Raw genomic sequence first — 22619 nt, 5'->3', positions numbered from 1 at the left:
CAAAAAAAAAAAAAAAAAAAAAAAAAATACGAACTGAATGATGCTCAGAAGAATCAGTGACCTTCAGAGACAGTGGGGGAAAGTGGTTTCCAGGAACTAGCCCTGACTTGGCTTGGTTCTAAGGTTTTCCTCCTGTTGCCTGCCAATTGATATTTAAGTAAAATGGGTAAGGCTGCTGCTAAGAACTGCGGCCCTAGCGGACAAAATTATAAAGCGTGGAAAGGTCCAACTGGAGCAACAGAGCAGAATGCCCGGGCTCGGAGGTGACAAACGACACATGCCACTTCAGGTGGGGAGCTACATTGAGTGCAATGACGAAGCCCTGGGTACTTAACATGCAGTGATATGAGAGCTGGGAGTAGAAGAATCTGAGTCTTAGCTGAATACAGAGATCTCTACTCATCCCTTACTGCTCTCAAAGCTGCTGCAACCTTGTCCCTCCCTCTTCCTGTGCCTCCTGAAACATTAAATACATTCTGTTGTGACTTATTATGTATCTGTCAAATAAAGTTAGCATGTCTGATAAGGTTTAAGTTGTATTATTTTAAAGATCATATATTTGTGCAAGTATTTTTGGAACTGATGGGGAAGAAGTTTTCGAATTAAATGAATAAGAAAATGCTCCAAATTTATGAAGAGGATTGACTTGGAATTAAGATGTACACTTCGTACAGGTTTTTAATTCGAATTTTATCTTTAGTTTGAGGGGGTAATTTAACTGAAAAATTCAATATAAGAGACTACACCTTCTAGTAGATCACAAAGAATTAGATACTTGTCTAGATAAGCTAGGAATGAGTCAGACTTACCTTACTTAGTCCTAAGTATGTCACCATGGACATAACTGGTGCTGCCAGTGCAAAGACCAGTAAGTGCTTTCTGATTCGATTCCGCTCGAGGCCTGCATGCATTAAGAAGGAAACCAGCCCAAAAGCAGCTGGTGCCTGGAAAAGAAAAACTATCCCTTGTTACTCTGGAAGTTTGCATTGCTTCTACATTATGAAGTACATATCATTTGACTGAATTCTCATACAAGAAAACCAGGCATACTAGTAAGTCTGGGCTTTGCCTTTTAGGAATTAATGTTCTAAGCTAGAAAAATCCCATTTGTGTGTGTGTGTGCGTGTATGTGTGTCTGTGTAATAGTTAAGAAAAGAGTATAAAGAAAGGAAGAATATTTATGAACAAAAATTACTATGAAATGTAGAAATCTGTAGAGGACTTAACAGTTTGTGTATATGACCATAAAAAAAAAAAACCCTTCAAGTATAAGGTTAAGAAAATGGTAGCAAAAGACCCAGCTATGAACAGATTTATTCAATTCTCTAAAACGAACAGCAATTACGAAAATAACTAAAAAAATTTCCATTCCAGAAAAACATAATGACCAAAGAGAAATTTTAATTATAAATGTAGTCAATACCAAATCTTACACCAAAATTTTGCTTACCTTATGCAGCATTATTGCCACAAACACAATTAACTGGACACTAGTTTGTGAAGTAGAAGCTGCTGCTCCCAAAGCAACACCGTCAGCTGAATTTGGAAAAAGTGAAACATAAAACACTGTAACTATAAATAACAACTATAATAGTTGGTGAGTGACTGTGTGGGCTTTAGAGTCAGATAGAGCTGGACTGGACTCTGGGACGGTTACTTAACCTTTCTGAACCTTAGCCTTCTCATTTCTACAATGGGTTCAATAAAGTATGTATTCCTAGGGTTTTCATGAGGTAACATATGTGAAGAGCTTAGCATAGGTGCTATTCAATATTCAATTTGTCAGTTATTGTTGCTGTTGTTGGAAAAGTATGATGCTCAAAAATCTACTGATTAATCAATCAAACTGTAATAACAGAAATATCAAAGAATTTCAAAGGAAGCATCTCTGCATCTTGCAGATGAAAAACCAAAATAAAGACACTGCGACTTGGCATAGATGATTTATACGTAATGAGTAAATAGTGGTTGAAATGGATGAATTTTTTTGTTAGAAAAGCATGTTTTACTACAAAGTCCAGATAAGAGTGTGTCACCTTTCACATGCTCTTGTCATTTACAGAGCCCTACTACTGGGACTAGTTTTGGTTATGATTCTAAGGCATGCCCTGTCAGCAATGCTGAGACTTCAACACTCTACAGCCTATCTCTGCCTCACCTGGCACTTGGGTAGATACCCAGCACCAGGGCTACTGAGTACAAAAGTGAGCAGGGTCTTATGCAGATGAGATCCTACAGTAGAGGTCAGCAAACTTTTTGTTAAAGGGATAGATAGGAAGAATTTTAGCCTTCATGAGTCATTTGGTCTCTTGCAACTACTCAACTCTACCATTGTGTGAAAGCAGCCACAGATAATACGTAAACAAGTGGCCATGGCTGTGTTCCAATACAACTTTACTATGGACACTGAAATTTGAATTTCATGTATTTTTCATGTGCCACAAATTATTTTCATCCATTAAGAAATACAGAACCATTCTTATTGCAACCCTAACACTGAGTACTCCAGGGCTCATGCTTCTGTTGGAGGCCTTCATTAAGCAACCCTTTCCCCAAAAGGCCAGCCCTAGAGTATTTCATGTGGATGGTCCCTGTGTGACAGAAAAGAAAGGGGTTCCACTGCAATCTGACCCTACCTGCAGCATGGACGACCAGACCCAGCGTGGTGGTGATTTTGGAATTGCTAGGCCTTGCTGTTTCTGGATCTGAAGTAAAAATAAGCAAGTCAGCCATGAAGCAACGTGAAACAGAAACTAATAGAACATTCACCTGCGGGTGGAAGAAGTCTTTGAAAGCTCTTAAAGTAGAAGATTATTATTTTCCTCACTGTTGTCTTTTTTCTTCTGCTTCAAACACTTGGAAGTTTCCCCTGTCCTGAAGAGGTGGGCAGGTGGAAACTCTTCATTTGACCCAGGCTTCCCTGAACAGACAAGATGTCACCCCAAACAGCCTCACACCTCTTAACGCTTCACCTCTCCAAGGAAAGTGCTCTGTGGCGTCTGACCACCTGTCTAGACCAATCTCATTGTCATTGCCTACCCCCTCCCCCTCCCCAGCCTCCTGCAACTTTATCTGTATTCTAACATCAAAATGTCGTTCACATTTGCCTTTCTCCATTTTGCTGCCACCATCCTAACCTAAATTTTCATCACCTCAAACCTAAATTAGCAGTAGGCTCCCATCTGGTTGTCTCCCCTTACTCTCATTTCTCCCTAACCTAATTCATCTTACACATCCTTGTCGGATTCATCTTTCTGAATCACCACACTTGTGATGGGTCAGTTAAGAATCTGTTGCTTTTCAAATTCAGTCCAAACTGCTCTATTAAGGAGGTCTTGAGCCCTCTATCAACTGGTATCATCTTTTTTTTTTTTTTAAATAAATTTTATTTTTGGCTGCATTGGGTCTGTTGCTGCTCACGGGCTTTCTCTAGTTGCGAGAGTGGGGACTACTCTTCATTGCAGTGCGCAGGCTTCTCACTGTGGTGGCTTCTCTTTGTTGCAGAGCACAGGCTTTAGGCATGCGGGTTTCAGTAGTTGTGGCTCGCAGGCTCAGTAGTTGTGGCTCGCAGGTTCTAGAGCACAGGCTCAGTAGCTGTGGCGCATGGGCTTCGTTGCTCCATGGCATGTGGGATCTTCCCAGACCAGGGCTCGAACCCGTGTCTCCTGCACTGGCAGGCAGATTCTTAACCACTGTGCCACCAGGGAAGTCCTCAGCTGGTATCATCTTATTTCTTACTGTCCAGTCCAGTTAAACCAGTTTCTGTAACACCCTCTAACAAAAATTGTCTCATTCTCCTTTCCCCAAATCTCCTCACCCCTAATTCTTGGCATGTACTAAACTGCCCAGCTCATCAATCCAAAACCAAGACGTTGTTCAAAGTCTTAATTCTAGGACCGCTTACTCTGCGAAAGAATCAAAGATTAATTCCAGCTTAGAACAACTCTCCCCTTGCCTAGAAATGTACAGCTCTATGCAGTCTCTACATGCTACTTCAAGGTTTCTTCTGTATTCCACCTTAGATATACAAAACTGTTTTCACTTAAATATGTCCCTCCCAATTGACTGTGAACTATACAGAATTAAATTTTATACTTCTTTCCATTTTTTATTTGTCTTATAGAATGTAGCATAGCACTGGTCACCCAACAGTTGCTTAATAAATCCTTGTTGGAGATTTTAAAAAGTATTTATCTGTATTACAGGTATTATAAGAAATATATAGGGCTTCCCTGGTGGCGCAGTGCTTGAGAGTCCGCCTGCCGAGGCAGGGGACACGGGTTTGTGCCCCGGTCCAGGAAGATCCCACATGCCGCGGAGCGGCTTGGGCCCATGAGCCATGGCCGCTGAGCCTGGGCGTCCGGAGCCTGTGCTCCACAATGGGAGAGGCCAAGACAGTGAGAAGCCCGTGTACCGCAAAAAAAAAAAGAAAGAAATATATAAACAAGTAAATAATGTCCAAACAATGTAAAGTTCAAAGACATGGACATCAAAATGCCAGGTGAAATGACAGATGGACATTAGTCAAGTAAATTGAAAGGAATTTAATCTTTTGAGGGGTCTAGCCCACTGAAGGAATGGTTTACAATGGAAAAAGCATGCACAAGTAAAGTATCTTTATCTTTTTACTAACAAAATTTATCTTCTAGGGCTTCCCTGGTGGCGCAGTGGTTGAGAGTCCGCCTGCCGATGCAGGGGACACAGGTTCGTGACCCGGTCCGGGAGGATCCCACATGCCACGGAGCGGCTATGCCCATGAGCGATGGCCAATGAGCCTGCGGGTCCGGAGCCTGTGCTCCACAACGGGAGAGGCCACAACAGTGAGAGGCCCACGTACCGCAAAAAAAAAAAATATCTTCTAATTAAAACACTGCAAGAAGGGAAGCTAAAGCCCCTAATCACTCTGAGACAACAGATATTTCAATACCACCCCAAACTGGAAAGAACGATCATGTTACACTGTGTGACAAGCTTGTTTTGGCTTTTCTTTACACAGTCTTGTGGTCTAATTATAAGTAGCATCTTAAAAAAAATTAGAGGGGGGCTTCCCTGGTGGCGCAGTGGTTGAGAATCTGCCTGCCAATGCAGGGGACACGGGTTCGAGCCCTGGTCTGGGAAGATCCCACATGCTGCGGAGCAACTGGGCCCGTGAGCCACAACTACTGAGCCTGCGCGTCTGGAGCCTGTGCTCCGCAACAAGAGAGGCCGCGACAGTGAGAGGCCCGCGCACCGCGATGAAGAGTGGCCCCCGCTCGCCACAACTAGAGAAAGCCCTCGCACGGAAACAAAGACCCAACACATCCAAAAATAAATTAATTAATTTTAAAAAAAATTAGAGGTTTTAAAATTAAAACACAATTTCTATAAATCTATAGGAAAAGACTGATTCAGAATAAATTTAATAAACGAATTAACTTTTACTGATAATAATACATAAAACCCTGCAGGTAATAGGTAAAGCGAGGTCATCAGATACATGAAAACCAGCAAAAACAGTGACCTCTGAGACAAAACAGGAGGAAAAATAAACACATACTACAGTTAATTCTTTGTATGGGGCTACAGGACACTAATGCACCTATAAATGCATTTTAAATTTAAACTGACAAGAATTACAAGAAAAATGTCATAAAGGCCACTATGGACAACTATGTAATGTAGCTGGAGTCGGATTCCATCCAACAGAGGGTGCTTCTCATTTGCTGTTTGGAATAAAGCACATAAGTAAAACCTTTTACTCCAAAATCCATTTCCTAAAATAAGACTTGGTTAGTTAAAAAAAAAAAGTTGCAAGAATAGTTCAAAAAGCAATCATATACCCTTTTCTCAGAATGACTAATTGGCCGACACTTTGCCCCATTTGCTTTATCATTTGGACTTATGCTCTCTTGTTCTCTATCTACACTACACAGATACACATATTTGTGTATATCTTTTTTTCTGTACCATTTAAGAGTAAACTGCATACATTGTAACTCTTTATACTTAGATACTTCAGTGTGTATTTCCGATGATAAAGGATATTTTCTTATATAATCACAGTAAAGTTATCAACTTCAGTAAATTTAACATTGATATTTTTTTCTACTCTCTCTTGCATATTCTAATTTGTCAATTGCCCAAGAATGTCTTTCAGGGCATTTTTCCTTTTCCAGGAAGGATCCAGCCTAAGATCATATGTTGCACCTAGTTTTATCTCTTTAGCCTCCTTTAATCTGAGACATTTTCTCTGCCTTTGACTTGTGTGACATTGATATCTCTGAAGAATACATTTCCTTCCCTGCACCTTTCTTGTTTTATAACAGAGTGGTCCTTCCTTTTGGATTTGTCTGATGTGTCCTTAGATGACGCATTCTTGGATGGAATACTACACAGGTGATGCTCCTCAGGCTATCACATCTAGAGGCACAGGATGTACATCTGCTGCTCACTGGTGGTGTGAATTCTGGATTATATATTGGATATTGTAAATGTTATCTTGTGGATACTATGGATCCTATTATATTCCTCCGAAGAGTGGTGATTTTTTGCTTTGCTTTACATAACTTGATTTGGCTCAAACTGCAAACTCTGTCTTCTGGGCAGCTGCCTAAATCTCAGTTTGGTTCTTTTACATTTAGCTGAGCCGTCTACAGTCTGCCCAAGAAAGCATGGTTCAGGGCTTAGCCAGAGACTTGGGCAGTTTACACATAGAATTTGGGGCTGAGTTTCTCTGTCTCTCTCCTTTCTAAGATTCTCCCCTCACTTTCCAGGGGCTGGGTACCTTGAACTCTGTCCTCCAGTTCCTTAGGCCAGAAAGACTGTCTTCTATCAGTTAGTTACCCCATAGGCACTGACTGCTAAAAGCAGTAAAAATAGGAACTAAAAGTAGTAAAAATAGGTTCCAAGTGTAGACTCCCTTCCAGAATTTGCCTCCTTTAGGTCACTCACTCTCCAATGTCTTCAGATAGTGGTTTTCAAAATTCTGTCCAAAGTTTACAGTTATCTGTACAGAGGCTGGTCTGGTAGGAACATTCTGCCCACACTGAAAGCAGAATACCAGTGACATTAATTTTGATCATCTGATCAAGGTATTGTCCGATTTCTTCATTTAGTTACTTTTTTTTCCCTTGTAACTAATAAGCAAATCAAAATATAACCCCTAGATTTAACATTCATTGATGATTCTGGCCTGAGCCAATTTTTACTATGAAGGTTGCAAAGATGATTGTCCAACTCCAACTGCTTGCACATTTACCAACTGGCATTTAGCTTCTGCTGGAACCAAATGCCCTCCCTTCTCCTTTTATCTTTCTCCCATGTGGATGTGCCCATTGATTCCCATTTTTTCAATGATTTACGCTTTATTGCTGTTCTTAATTATCTTGGTGCACAAACTGTCTGAGATCTGGCCAAGAGAAGCCCCTTCAAGCTGGTTCCTATATCCTGTGACATGTTTCCATCTTCTTTGAGCACTAGATGTTCCAAGCTCATTTTATCCTTACCCTGTCCTGTCCTAGAATCAGCCATTTCTCTGAAGAGCCCTGATATGCTCATTGCTAGTGGGATGTCTTTACTTCTAGGCCCTCTCTGCACACAGAACTAAGACATACATACATGTATACATAGACACACATGTATATGTACACATACACATACAAGTTTTAGAAATCATGATTCCAATAGCTCCGATTCCAACCCATCCCTGTAGGGGTTCTTTCTTGCTTTCCCTCATTCCCTATTTGCATGTCCCTTCTTCCTCAGTGAGGACTCTGGTTCCACCAACAGCAACACATTTACTCATTTGCTCAATCTTGTAACATATCTAAACTAGTTTCAGAACTGTTTTGCCCACACCATTACAAAAAGCAAAGCCTATTAAAAAGGGTTCAGTACTGTTTACGCTTCTTCCCCAACTCTACTCACCACTACAGGTATATAGTCAAATACTACATTCATAAGTTACTTGAATTAGTTTTTTCTACATCCCCTTCAGTGTAACTGTGTTATTCATTTGAAGTATAGTTCATCTGTTTCAGTTAGCTCCCCCATCCTTTGTTGATTTCATTTTATATTTTGAATATGGAAAATATTAACATATTTCCCAAAGTCAAAACTATATCAAAAAGGCATGCCCGGGGAAGTGTCATGCCCTCCCAAAACCCTTCTACCTTATCCCACCCATGCCCTCACTCCTACAAGTAATCAACTTTGTTCTCTAGCTGATCCTTCATATGTTTCCTTTTTGTAAAGATAAGCAAATATATACACGTATACTTGTTTCCCCTTCTTTTTTACACAAAACATAATATATGATGTATAATAATTTATTTTTGTTTTTTTCCCCACTTAACAGTATTTCCTGGAAATCTCTCCATATTGGTTCACAGAGATCGATTCCTTATTCTATTGCATGGCTACATAGAACTCCATTACATGGACACGCCACACTGCACTCAACCAGTCTGCGTGGCTGGACGTTGAAGTGTTTTCACAATGACAAACAATGCTGCGCCGATTAGTCCTGTGCATATGTATCTTCATACTGGAGCCGATTCATCAGAACAGATTCCTAGAAGTGTGATTTTCGGGTTGAAGGGTAAATTCTCCACTACAGGGGCTGTACCACTACGCACACCCACAGCAACAGATGAGAGTGCCTATTTCTTCACAGCTTTGCCAACAGAGTATACTGCCAGGGTTTTGAATTTCTGCCTATCTGACAGGTGAGAAATGGCATCTCAGTGGAATTTTGATTTGATCTAAAGGCCACAGGCTTTAGACTGCTGAAAGGCTCCATGGCACAAAAAGGGTTAAGAACTTCTGCCCTAGACCTCCATCAAATGAGCTTTAAAATAACCAGGGTAATAATATAATAAACACTCCCTTGTGCCACATGTCACAACCCACTAGCTTTCTCAAATGAATGAAATGTTCACCAGAACCTGAGAAAGTTTTAGCACTAAATAAGGCCACTGATACATACTGAATTAGTCAATCATTTGTGATCACCTAAAATGCAAATGTCTTGCACTGCCCAGAAAACCTTGGAGCTACTTACCATCAGTAGAATGCACATGGGAGCTGCCAATCTGGTCCACCAGCAACATGAAAACAAAGCCCAGTACGAGAGAAACACCGATGTAGGCATGGAGCTGTGTGTGGTCATGGCTGTGCTCATGGTCATGGGCAACCGGTATTTCTGCTTTGTCTGACGCAATCACATTCTGTGTTTGACTCGCTTGGTGGTGTTTCCCTAGAGCAGAATGAACCGTAAAGAGAAAATGTGTTTTCCCCCTCAAAACATGTTCATGTAGAAGCTTCCATTCTTTTGTATTTCAAGCTCTACATATTTTACTGCAAAGACATTCACTTCCTGTATTATAATCTAGCCAATCATAAACTCCCTTAACTTAAAGTTCATGATGAAAAAATTCCCAAGGGTCCTCTGCTCTTGGCATGCAGAGCTTTTAACTGCCTATTATTCCCAAAACCTAGGAAGTGGAAGCAAATCACCAAGAAAGCAGTCATATTCCCAAGGGATAGATAGCATCCCCAGATCTTCCTTTCGGGCTAGAGAAATTCACACCAATCTCACCAGAAACTACAGTAAGGTTTATTTTGATGAAAATAGGCAAATGAAGAACAGTAACAGTGAAAATAATTACAATCAAATTTAACTAGTTTTACACTTAGGTTGATATAAAAATTGCAAATAAAGGGCAAACTGAGTATAAAACACTTTTAGCTTTAAAAAATCTCAGGGGACAATCACTAATTAGAAACCAAAAGGGCAGAGCAATTTAAAAGAGACATTTCCTTCTAGAAAGATGATTGTTCTACAAAGATGATTGTTCTACAAAGATGATTGTCTGGATACTCTGAATTACAGTAAATGACACCTGGCTAAGTAATACTGCTAGTTTATTATACTCACATATTTGACACTCAAAACATAAACACTTCAAGGCCAGAATCCTGACCTTTGCTGTGTTTCATAAATACAGGTGAACATACTAAACACATTTCTTGCTTATAATTAGATTAAGCATTTTAATCTTTGACCAAAGAAATTACGTAAGTCTGTTGCAATATTTTAGAGCCTGCCTTAATTCTTTAAAAGTCATTTTTGAGAAGCACAAAGCACATACCATCTTAAGATAGTAAAAACATGTATTTTTCTAATTCTTGAAAGATTTTTTGTTTGTTTACACACCTTTTTTTAACTTTTAAAAAATGTGGTAAAATACACATTACATAAAATTTACTTACCATTTTAACGCTTTTTAAGCATACAATTCTGTGGCTTTAAGTACACTCACATCATTCTACAACCATCATCCATCTCTAAAACTTTTCATCTTCCCAAAGTAATTTTTTAATCTTAAGATTTTTTTTCCCTAATAGTGATTTCATTTACTTGTTTTAAAATGTCTAAATCTCTCTCTCTTTTTTTTTAAATCAACTTTATTGAGGTATAACTCACAAATGTAAAAACTCTAGTAACTACCACCAAGGTCAAGATATGGAACAGTACTTTAAAATATCAGAAAAGTTCTCTTGTGCGTCCCTGGAGTCAATATGTCACTCTTGGTCCCAAGCAGGCACTGAAGAGCTTTTTGTCCCCAGAGTTTTCCCTGATCTAGGACTTCATATAAATGGAATTATGCAATATATCCTCTTTCGCATAAGGATTCTTTTGTTCAGCATAACATTTTGAGATTTATCTAAGCTTTGCATGTAGTTTGGTCCTCTTTTTTGTTGAGTAGTGTTCCATTGTATGGACATATCACAACTTGTTTATCCATTCAGCTGTTGATAGACATTTAGGTAATTTCCAATTTTGGTCCATTATAAATAAAGCTGCTATGAGCATTCAGGCACAAGTCTTTCTGTGGATATACATTTTCTTTTCCCTTGGGTAAATACCTAGGATCAGAACTGACAGGTGTATGTATGTTTAACGTTATAAAAAAAACCTGTCAAACTGTTTTCCGAAGTGGCTGTACCATTTTGCAAACCCAACAGCAATGTCTGAGAGTACTAGTTGCTCCATTCCATTGTCAACATTTGATATTGTGAGGCTTTAAATTTTTAACCATTTTTACATAGGTGATCATGTCATCTGCAAACAGATAGTTTTACTTCTTGCCAATCTTTACGCCTTCTCTTTCTTTTTCTGGCCTTACTTCAGACTAGCGTCTGGCCAAGACCCCAAGTACAATGTTAAGTACAAGTGGTTGAGAGGAGACAGCCATGTTTTGTTCCCAGTGTTAGGCATCTTACCTGTAGGTTTTTCAAATATACCCTTTCTCAGTAAGGAAGTTCCTTCCTAGTTTGCTGAGAATTAGGAGTTTAATTCTGTCAAATGTTTATGCTTTTCTGTACCTGTTAAGGATGATCAAATGGTTTTTCTACTTTATTCGATTAAGATAATAAATTTAAATGGTTTTTGGATATTAATCCAACCCCTGATTTGCATTCCTAGGATAGACTCCAATTGGTCAAAAGGTATTATCCTGTCTATATATTGCTGTATTCAATTTGCTAATATTTGGTAAAGCACTGTGCCATCTACATTCATGAGGGATATCTGTCTGCAGTATTTTTTCTTGTAACATCTCTGTTTGAGTTACAATGGCATCTTAAAATGAGACGGAGTGCTCCTCCAAGAAACAGGCAGAAAAAAACTCCCTCCAGCCCCCCCAGTTTCCATTTTATTAATTTAAACAAGTTCTATGAGTATCAGCAGTTAACGTTAATGGTGCTAATGTTAAGCAGTTTTTGAAATTGCTGACATGAGACTTACGACAATGTTTTTTAAACTTTTAAGGACATGATCCCTAGTAAAAAATAAATTTTACATCATGATCTAGTAAACATACACATAGATGAAAAACTAAATAAAAATTTGCAAAAAATAATACTTATCCTTACAATGGTTACAACGCACTATTCTATTTCTTCATCTGTCTTGTCCCTCCTCTGTGCTCTTCTTAAATGCCAGTCACAAGTCCAACTTATAAATTTATTTCAGGATCCAGAGTTGCTACCTTCAGTTTGGAAGCACTGCTGGAAGTAAAGAGAGACTTTCCGGGGAAGAAATGGATGATCTTGGAATAAAAGGTATTTCCTGGAAATCAGAAGCCTACGCTGCAGTGATCCATTAAAGAGAACGGAACGCTAGACAGGCCGAGGAGGAAAAGGCGGGCAGACAGAATGAGCCCAGCCTGCCCTTCATGCAAGCAAAATTATTGTTAGCAGTAAGGATTTTAAGCCAGAGAACTTACTGAAAGCTCAGAGATGAAAAATAATTAAGTTTATGAGAGAAGCAGTCTAAGAATTTTGATCAGTAGTATTGGACAATAAAATGTAGCCTCTTGGTAAAAGGAGGGTGTTCAGTTTGTGAAAAATCATTGAGCTATATACTGCCAATATGTGTACTTTCTTGTGTGTATGACGTATACTTTTTTGTATGCAATATTTCAATGAAAAGTTAATAAACTCAAAATGCAGTACCCTGATGACCAATACTGAGATGGCGGAACTCATTACTTTTCAAGTAGGTCTTCGTGTGCTGGGAGAATAGCTTAGCATGCCCTCAAGAATGTAAAATAAATAAACGAAGTAAAACAATTGACTTTCTCTAAAGACAAGTCAATTTTTGGTATGCTTCTGTTTTAACATACAAAACCAATTCTTCATATTTATAGATGTAAAGAAACTACACATGTGAAGTCAGTCATAGAATTCTGGTAACTACAATTTTCAACACTATTTAGAAAGATGCTATTGGAAAGGATTTGAATGATTATCTTTTCATAAGGTACCCACTAAATATTTAACAAAATGGGCTCCTGTCTCTGCCTTTGCTTAGACTCTGCAGGAGTTAATGAATCCATGGGCCTTCCATGCTGCTTCTCCTGGATAACACCTTGTCTTTCAAGACTCAGCTCATAAGTCCCTTCCTCCTTGAGATTTTCTGTGTCCTCCTCTAGTCATGTACACACAGCATAGTAGTACGTGTCTACCATAGATTTTATATGACTATACCATAATTCAGACAGCAGCAAACTGCAGGACAAAGGCTCATGCCTAGCTCTGTAAATAAAATTTGCACTGGAACACAGCCATGCTCATTTGTTCATGGACTGTCTGTGGTTGCTTTCACGCTATGACAGCAGAGTTGAGTAACTGCAACAGAAACCATATGGCCCACAAAGCCTAAAATATTTACTATCTGGCCCTTTACAGAAAAAGTTTGCCAACCCCTGCTGTCACTGACTGTTAATTTATTCATTTTCCATCAGCTGTGAATTCTTGAAGGCAGGGGCTATATTGTATATCTATGAACGGATAACAATCAATATAAGGCCATAAGTTGAGTAGATACTCAACAAATTGATGTTGAAGGCAAAAAAATGGCCTTCACCTCTGTATTTTTTTTATGTGGCATTTCATCTCAATTAATTACTTCCTAAGCAAAAAGGTTTTTTAAATGGAAATAAATACAATCTTTTAGCTGTACGCTTTAAGATAATTATGCACATGCTTCTTTATAAATCCAGACTCAATAGGTAACAGACGCGCATGCTAAATTAGGTGAAAGGTTATGCTAAAGCGAGCTGAGGTACAAAGGTGGGTTAACACCTTATTAAAGGGCGTTAGTCATACTATTATTTGTGAACAGTTGCATAATAATTTTTAAAGATAATTAATTTTGTGGTGTCCATAGTTCTGAAACTAAATGTCAAGCCTAATTACAACTTTCAAAGGGTGGCCAAAATTATTTCCCTTCATAAGGTATAACTATATCAGAATTTTTAAATTTAAATGAGTATAAGATCCTTCTATATCTTATCCTAGCAATGCTTTCTTTATCTAAATAATTTTGTAACTCTTGGTACCGCATTCAGAGTCAAGTTTATGAATCACAATAAAACTGTCATACTTTCTAGTATCACCAGCTTTTGATCTAAAATAATATTGAATAAACAGGTCACCTATCTTATCAAACAGATTGGCACTGAATAAGTTGTATATTTCTCTAAACCTAAACTACTTTCAAGGAAAATTCTGCTGTCACTGATGATTCTCATCTAAGTGTGCTGCATACTCTGGAGGTAAATTAAAGAAAGAGTTCCAACATTTTTTGAGCATTCACTGATACAAGTACATAATTTCCTGACGTTCCCATTTTGAAGGCGTTAACACCTAATTTTATGTAAAATTGTGGCAAATAAGTAAAATGTCAGCATCATTATTTTATATGTATATATATATATATATATACATGTTCACATACATATATATATATGGCTTGAAATAAGTGTGCTGTTGATTGAAGCTTTCCATAAAAGACCTGACTACTTATACTTAAGTGGAATCTAACTTTATATAAAAACATGAAATATTTACTGGATTATATACAATGAATGGTAGGCATCATTGGTTTTATTTGCAAGCATTAGCCAAAACAAAACAAAAAAAACTTTTCAAAGTGAGTGATAATCCCATGATCTTATTAGTACATAAACAGATTAGTAAATGGGATCCAGATATTCAGTATTAACACATCCGTCCTTCCTTCTACTCTAGGACATGAAACTCAACCTAGCAAAAACTGAGATCTCAAAACCCAGCTATTTACTATTTACAGTAGCCAAGACATGGAAACAACCTACATGTCCATCAACAGATGAATGGATAAAGAAGATGTAGTGTATATATACAATGGAATACTACTCAGCCATAAAAAAGAATGAAATAATGCCATTTGTAGCAACATGGATGACCTAGAGAGTATCATACTAAGCGAAGTGAGTCAGAAAGAGAAAGACAAATACCATATGATATCACTTACATGTGGAATCTAAAATATGACACAAATGAACTTATCTACGAAAAAGAAACAGACTCACAGACATAGAGAACAGACTTGTGGTTGCCAAGGAAGAGGGGGGTGGGCAGGGGATGGATTGGGAGTTTGGGATTAGCAGATGCAAACTACTATATATAGAATGGATAAACAACAAGGTCCTCCTGTATAGCACAGGGAACTATATTCAATATCCTATAATAAACTATAATGGAAAAGAATATGAAAAAGAATGTATATATATGTATAACTGAATCACTCTGCCACACAGCAGAAATTAACATCACACTGTAAATCAACTATACTTCAATAAAATAAAAATTTTTTAAAAACCAAGCTATTTAATTAAAATACATTACGTTGTGGACATGTGTTACTCATTCTCAAAAGAACTTTCAGGTTGTTATCGTTGAGTCTGTTTTACTCAGGGCACTGGTTGGTAATTCATTAGCTGAGACATGTTCCACATCACATTCCCCACTGCAGAGTATATAAACCCAGTATTATCATTGGATATTGCTCATCAGACATATATTTCTCGTGCCACTAACAGAGTGTTCAGCAAATCATTATGGGCTTAATTCTTTCCCTAGATATTCATATAGGAATCCTTCCAGTAAGTTCCATCAGTATAGTATGTAGCCTTTCTATGACACAGACACATACGTGAAATTTAATATAACAGAATCAATTTACCCTTTGAACAGATTTGTTGGAACTTCTTCTTCAGATTAACATGTACAAAGAACAAAGCATTCTAAGAATCAAACCTTCAGGTAATTAGGGTTTTTTTTTGTTGTTGTTTTGGAGGTGATCCCCAGTTTTGATTTTTATATTTTTGGCCTTCACTGGTTGTTTTAAATTTCTTAACTTCTACTCACACCTTATAACCTACACAGATTTTTACTACATACTTTTCTTTTTCTGGCAAAGACAGACAGTTCTTTACACTTGATGTGTTTTCAGTAATAGGGTGGTGTAGCTCTTAATAATGATGCATTCTGTTTCTGATGTAAAACAGAAAACTGACCATAGTCAAATGTATAAAGCTGACATTTTAAAGGGATGTTAGCGAATCTTTTATCAAAATACTACCGTGTTTCTGAAAGACAAGAATCTCATTACAAGGTAGGAAACAGATTTCTTTAGCAGATAAAGTGTTTTGGTAATGTGAAATTCCTTACAAAGTCCACCATGTAGCACAGTGTCATTAAAAGTGTAGGCTTCACAGAAACTAACACACCACTGTAAAGCAATTACACTCCAATAAAGATGTTAAGAAAAAAAAGTGTAGTCTTCTGAGTAAGACAGCCTGTGTTTCAAATCCTGGTCCTGACGCTTACTGGCTGAGTTCCTTGCGCAAATTATTTAACCTCTTTGTGGCTCAAAAGCCTCATCTACAAAATAGCATCCACCTCAGAGGGTTGCTGTCGTGATCAGGCAATATATCCACACAATACCTGGTATGTGGTTAAGTGCTCACTCAATGTTTAAGAACACAGTTGCACATTAAATGGAATTAATTTGGGAGATTTATTTTTAAACATCTTATATGAAATAGTTGGCCTGATTATCTGGTCAGATACAATACTGAACAATAAAACAATGCTGGGGGTGAAGGGAGAGGAAGGGGCAGGGAAAAAGCAGAGACTAGACATTTTAGCAGACAGAATAAGAGGTAGATGAGATAGGTTGTACTAGTCCAGGATCATCCATGTTTCAGAATCCTGAAAGTAAAGTATAACAAGAGCCTTAAAAAGCTCCATTTTTATTAATGAATGATAGGATAAAAGTTAATTAAATATAATAGCAGATTTAACCCTCTACTTTAAATGTAGAGCAAAATGACAGAGAAAGTCATAAAATGATAACTGTATCTCTCTAAAGAATCTTACACATGGCATTCTTGGAGAAATAAGTAGGATAATCTATACTGAACTATTTCTGACCACAACAGTTTCAATGATCATCCAGTTATGAGCACAACACATTTATATTTAGGTCTTTGACCAACAGTCTGCCTTCCTAAACATATCAATTCTCATGTTCCAAAGAATTATGGTGGTTTCAAACACTAGCTCCATAGTAACAAGGACTGCAGTACTCAATAAACTATGTTCTCAAAACTTCTGTTTCTAGGGCTTCCCTGGTGGCGCAGTGGTTAGGAGTCCGCCTGCCAACGCAGGGGACACGGGTTTGAACCCTGCTGCGGGAAGATCCCACATGCCGTGAAGCGACTGAGCCCGTGTGCCACAACTACTGAAGCCCGCGCGCCTAGAGCCCGTGCTCCGCAAGGAGAGAGGCCACCGCAATGGGAGGCCTGTGCACCGTAACCAAGAGTAGCCCCCGCGCGGCAAAGAAGACCCAACGCAGACAAAAATAAATAAATAAATATTTTAAAAAATAAAAAGAATGATGGGGACTTCTGGTGCTGGCCAAGGTGGAGTAAACCCACTATAGTCTCAATCACACACTGATTACAACAAAAACTCTGGACAAAACATACAAAATACAACTACCTGAAGACTATTAAGAGTAAACAATAGCAAGAAGAGAGAGGGCAGCAAAAACTTCAAAAGAAACCCTGTCCTTCTAGCAGAGGACCAGGAAGAGGGACTGCTGAGAGGTGTTGGTGTGGAGGGAAGCCCTCCCCTTCTTTTTCCTTTTACTCTCCCTCTCTTTTCTTTCCCACCCCTGCCTTGAAGGCAGCCCCAGCTGCAGAACTTCATGGCAGTAACAACAGCAGTTAAAACCCCAAGAAATACACCATCTTTCTGGCCACAGTATCTAGGAAAAGGGCCCCAGTGGTCTGAAGAGTATGGGGGGAAAACAGGTTATTCTGTTCTCTCTTTTCTCCTGCCACTTTGCCCTGACAGCAGCTCAAGCTACATGGAGCTTATCAAATTTCTAAATACTAGAATATCGGAAATTGACATTTTTAAAGTAACATTTACAATTGCACAAAAATATGAAATATTTAGGTATAAATCTAACAAAATATTTGCAGATCTGTATGCTAAAAACTACAATACTGATGAAAGAAATCAAAGAAGACCTAAATAAATAGAGAGATATATTGTGTTCATGGATTGGAAGGCACAATATTCTCAAAATGTCAACTCTCCCCAAATTAATCTATAGATTCAATTTGATATCAGTCAGGATCCCAGCACGATTATTTTTGTAGATACTGACAAGCTGACTCTAAATTTTTATAGAAAGGCAAAGGAACTAGTTTAACCAAAACAATTTTGAAAAATAAGAACAAAGTTAGAAGGACTTCACAATCTAATTTCAAAATCTGCTATAAAGATACAGTCATCAAGAAGACAAATGTAGTATTGGCAAAGGATAGACAAATAGATCAATGGAACAGAACAGAGAATCCAGAAATAGACCAACACAAACATGGTCAATTGATTTTTGACAAAGGTGCAAAGACAATTCAATAGAGATAGTCTTTTCAACAAACGGTGTTGGAACTATTGGACATCCATCCATATGCAAAAAATGAAGGACTTCCCTGGTGGTGCAGTAGTTAAGAATCTGCCTGCCAATGCAGGGGACACGGGTTCGAGCCCTGGCCCAGGAAGATCCCACATGCTGCAGAGCAACTAAGCCTGTGCACCACAACTACTGAGCCTGTGCGCTCTAGAGCTCATGAGCCACAACTGCTGAAGCCCGTGCACCTAGAGCCCATGCTCCTCAATAAGAGAAGCCACCGCAATGAGAAGCCCGTGCACCGCAACAGAGTAGCCCCCGCTCACGCAACTAGAGAAAGCCCGCGTGCAGCAACAAAGACCCAATGCAGCCAAAAATAAAAAATATAAATAAATTTATTTTTTAAAAAAATGAACCTTTACATTGTGTTCAAAATTAACTCAAAATGGATCATAGACCTAAGTATAAAACCTAAAATTATAAAACTTCTAGAGGAAAACAAAAGAGAAAATCTTTGTGAACTTGGGTTTAGCAAAAGGTTTTAAAATATGACACCAAAAGCACAATTCATGAAAGAAAGAACTGATAAATTCACTTCATCAAAATTAAAAACTACTCTGTGAAAGATACTGTTAAGAGAATGAAGCCACAGACTAGGAGAAAATATTTGCAAATCACATATCTCAGTAAAGGACTTGTATCCAGAATACATGAAGAACTCTCCAAACTCAATAATAAGAAAACTCAATTTAGAATATGGACAAATGATTGGATACCATCAAAGAAGATACAGCAATGGCAATCAAGCACATGAAAGATGTTCAACGTCATTTGCCATTAGGAAACTGCAAATCAAAACCACACTGAGATACCACTACCCACCTATCAGAGTGACTAAAATAAAAAACTAAAACAAAATAGACAACATCAAGTGTTAGGAAGGGAATCAACTAGAACTCTCACACATTACTGAGGGGAACACAAAATGGTACAGGCACTTTGGAAACAAGTTTGGCAATTTCTTATGAAGGTAAACACACACTGACCATATAACCCAGCAATTCCACCTGTCAAAAGAAATAAAAATTCATGTTCGTACAAAGACCTGTACACAAATGCTTATAGTGACTTTACTGATAATCACCAACACTGGAAAAAACCCATGTCTTTCAACTGGTGAAGGAATAAACAAACTATGGTTCATCCAAACAATGGCATACTACTCAGAAATAAAAAGGTACAAACCACTGATACACAGAACAACATGATGACTCTCAACCTCATTATGCTAACTGAAAGAAGTCAGACCCAAAGGCTACAGGATTACATGTATATGACATTCAGAAAAGGCAAAACTATAGAGAGAGAGAAGAGATCAGAGGTTGCCCAAGGTTGGGGGAAAGGTTTGACTACAAAAGGGGATGAAGGTGATGGGACTGTTCTGCATTTTGACTTTATGCATTTGGCAAAATGCAGTCATTCATGCCAAAAAGAGTGAATGTAAAATATATAAATGAAAATAATTTTTTTTTTTTGCGGTACGCAGGCCTCTCACTGTTGTGGCCCTTCCCGTTGTGGAGCACAGGCTCCGGACGCGCAGGCTCAGCGGCCATGGCTCATGGGCCCAGCCGCTCCGCAGCATGGGGGATCTTCCCGACCGGGGCACGAACCCGTGTCCCCTGCATCAGCAGGCGGACTCTCAACCACTGCGCCACCAGGGAAAATAATTTTTAAAGTTTTTTTTTCTTTTTTTTGGCAAGGCTCGGTGGCTTGTGGGATCTTGGTTCCCCAACCAGGGATAGAACCCACACTCCCTGCAGTGAAAGCACGGAGTCTTAACCACTGGACTGCCAGGGAAGTCCCTTAAAAGATTTTTTAATGATGGCTTAGGGCAGAAGAATAATCTATGGTGAAAAGGTTAAAGAGACCAGAATGCTTATTTTTGAAAAAACAGGTTTATACAGCACATACATTTTCAAATGAATCCACAAAATTATTTTAGGACAAAACCAGGAAAACTATTAAAATAAAGGAAAGCAACCCAACACATAGTAGCTACATTTAACTTTAAAACTATACCTGAAATATGGTATGTAAATTATCTCATAAACTGTTATTAAAAAACAAACAAACAAACAAAAACTAAACCTGAAGCAGTTCTTTCCTCTACCCCAGTGTTTCCCAAACTTGTCTATGAAGAATCATTTGGGGCTTCCCTGGTGGCGCAGTGGTTGAGAGTCCGCCTGCCGATGCAGGGGACACGGGTTCGTGCCCCGGTCCGGGAGGATCCCACGTGCCGTGGAGTGGCTGGGCCCGTGAGCCATGGCCGCTGAGCCTGCGCGTCCAGAGCCTGTGCTCCGCAACGGGAGAGGCCACAACAGTGAGACGCCCGCGTACCGCAAAAAAAAAAAAAAAACAACACTAAAAATACAATCATTATCATGTAGGATCTTGGAAGTTTCTGCACGGACATTAAAAAATGACTGTCATACTTATAAAGCCCAGAATTCATGCATTATTGCAAATAAATCTTAAGTGGTATTCATGGATTGAGGCATTCAATCACAAACTGCTATTGATGTGTTTATTGTCAAAGATGTCAAAAGATATGTTTTGGCATATATTCTATGGCGAACATGAACTGTGTTCAGAAAAAAATACCACTAAGCTGCTCCTTTCAGCCCTCCACATCAATAACGTATCTCAAAGGCCTGTCTCTCTTTCTCACCCTCAAGAAAATCTTCATAAAGTGCATGTACTCCTTCAGGCACGATGACAGCAAGGGCAGTTCCACAGAGAAGGCCAGCACCCAAAACAGTCACCAGCTTTAGTCGCTCCTGGAAAGAAAACATAAGCTGTTGAAAAGACTGATGAATGAACGGGGTAAAGTTTCTGAAGTACCTGCAATGAAGACTGTGAGCCGCTTATCTGTGAGGCCAAAATCTACAATGGCCACTGAACATGAAAAAGCGTCAGCTTCATGAATAATAATGCCAATTAAAACAAGGAGATGCCATTTTTAAGTTTACCAGATTGGCAGTGATGTGGGAAAACTTGTCTACTACCCACAATAAGGAGAAATGAGCATACTTGTCTAACACTGGAAGAAATGTGAATTGCTGCAACCTACCTGGACCCCAATTTGGCAATTTAGATTTAAAGCCTCAAAAATGTGAGTTCTTTGATCCAGCGATTTCACTTCTAGAAATTTATCCTAAGAAAGAACTATGCAAAGATGACCACTGCACGTATTAAGAATGCAAACCTGAAAGTAACCTAAATGTCCACAAAAGGAGACTAGCTAATAAACTTTAATACTTCATCACAGTAGCACAAGACAGCAATTAAAAATTATGATACAGGTCTATTCATGGATATAGAAAGTCATGATGTACTGTTATGAGGAAAAAGCTGGTGGCCAACAATATGCATTGATAATCTCATAAACCTTTTGAAAATGTATACATACAAGTAGAACAAGTATAAATTACACATTAACTAATTTTTTACTTTATAGATTATAAACATAATGTGTAATATATAATTTACAACACATTTTTTAAATTTTATTTTTAAATTTATTTATTATTATTATTTTTTTGCTGTGTTGGGTCTTGGTTGCTGCATGCAGGCTTTCTCTAGTTGCAGCAAGTGGGGGCTACTCTTTGTTGCAGTGTGCGGGCTTCTCATTGTGGTGGCTTCTCTTGTTGCAGAGCATGGGCTCTAGGCATGCGGGCTTCAGTAGTTGCAGCACGCGGGCTCAGTAGCTGTGGCTCGCGGGCTCTAGAGCGCAGGCTCAGTAGTTGTGGCACACGGGCTTAGCTGCTCCGTGGCATGTGGGATCTTCCCAGACCAGGGCTCGAACCAATGTCCCCTGCATTGGCAGGCGGATTGTTAACCACTGCACCACCAGTGAAGTCCCCGTATTCAGTTTGATGCTTAAATGTCCTATAGCTTTTTAAAAAACGCTTAACTAAGACTGACATACTGGAGTTATAGATATTTAATGCATACAACTTTATGTGTTTGGAAATAAGTATACATCTGTGAAACCATCATCACAATCAATGCCATAAATGATCTATGGTTTTAATCCACTTAATCCCAGTTTTTTCTTTTCACTCAGATTTCTTTAAGAGACAGTATCCTGACATACAAGATATAAAAGATTGTTTCAAAATTTCTTGAAGCGGTGATGTACCCTATATGGCTTCCTGAAGTCTTAGCAGTATGAAAAATGATCTTTAAAACTACAGGAGGGGGCTTCCCTGGTGGCGCAGTGGTTGAGAGTTCGCCTGCCGATGCGGGGGACACGGGTTCG

General features: G+C 38.7%; 1 protein-coding gene across 1 annotated transcript in view; it reads right to left on the bottom strand.

Moving 5' to 3' along the window:
* Positions 1 to 22619, bottom strand: part of SLC39A9 (solute carrier family 39 member 9) — a 47924-nt gene that overhangs the window by 5368 nt on the left and 19937 nt on the right. Inside the window, exons 2-6 of the mRNA XM_024739607.1 lie at positions 21027 to 21135; positions 9041 to 9235; positions 2637 to 2705; positions 1451 to 1536; positions 810 to 944 (exon numbers count right to left, since the gene is read on the bottom strand). Coding sequence (XP_024595375.1) covers positions 810 to 944; positions 1451 to 1536; positions 2637 to 2705; positions 9041 to 9235; positions 21027 to 21135 — 594 coding nt within the window. The remainder of the gene's footprint in view (positions 1 to 809; positions 945 to 1450; positions 1537 to 2636; positions 2706 to 9040; positions 9236 to 21026; positions 21136 to 22619) is intronic.

This window comes from Neophocaena asiaeorientalis, unplaced genomic scaffold (genome assembly GCF_003031525.2).
Source record: "Neophocaena asiaeorientalis asiaeorientalis breed wild unplaced genomic scaffold, Neophocaena_asiaeorientalis_V1.1 scaffold348, whole genome shotgun sequence".
In the NCBI taxonomy this organism is placed as follows: Eukaryota; Metazoa; Chordata; class Mammalia; order Artiodactyla; family Phocoenidae; genus Neophocaena; species Neophocaena asiaeorientalis.
Note: the sequence above shows the minus strand (reverse complement) of the source record. Positions and strands in the feature narration are given on the sequence as shown.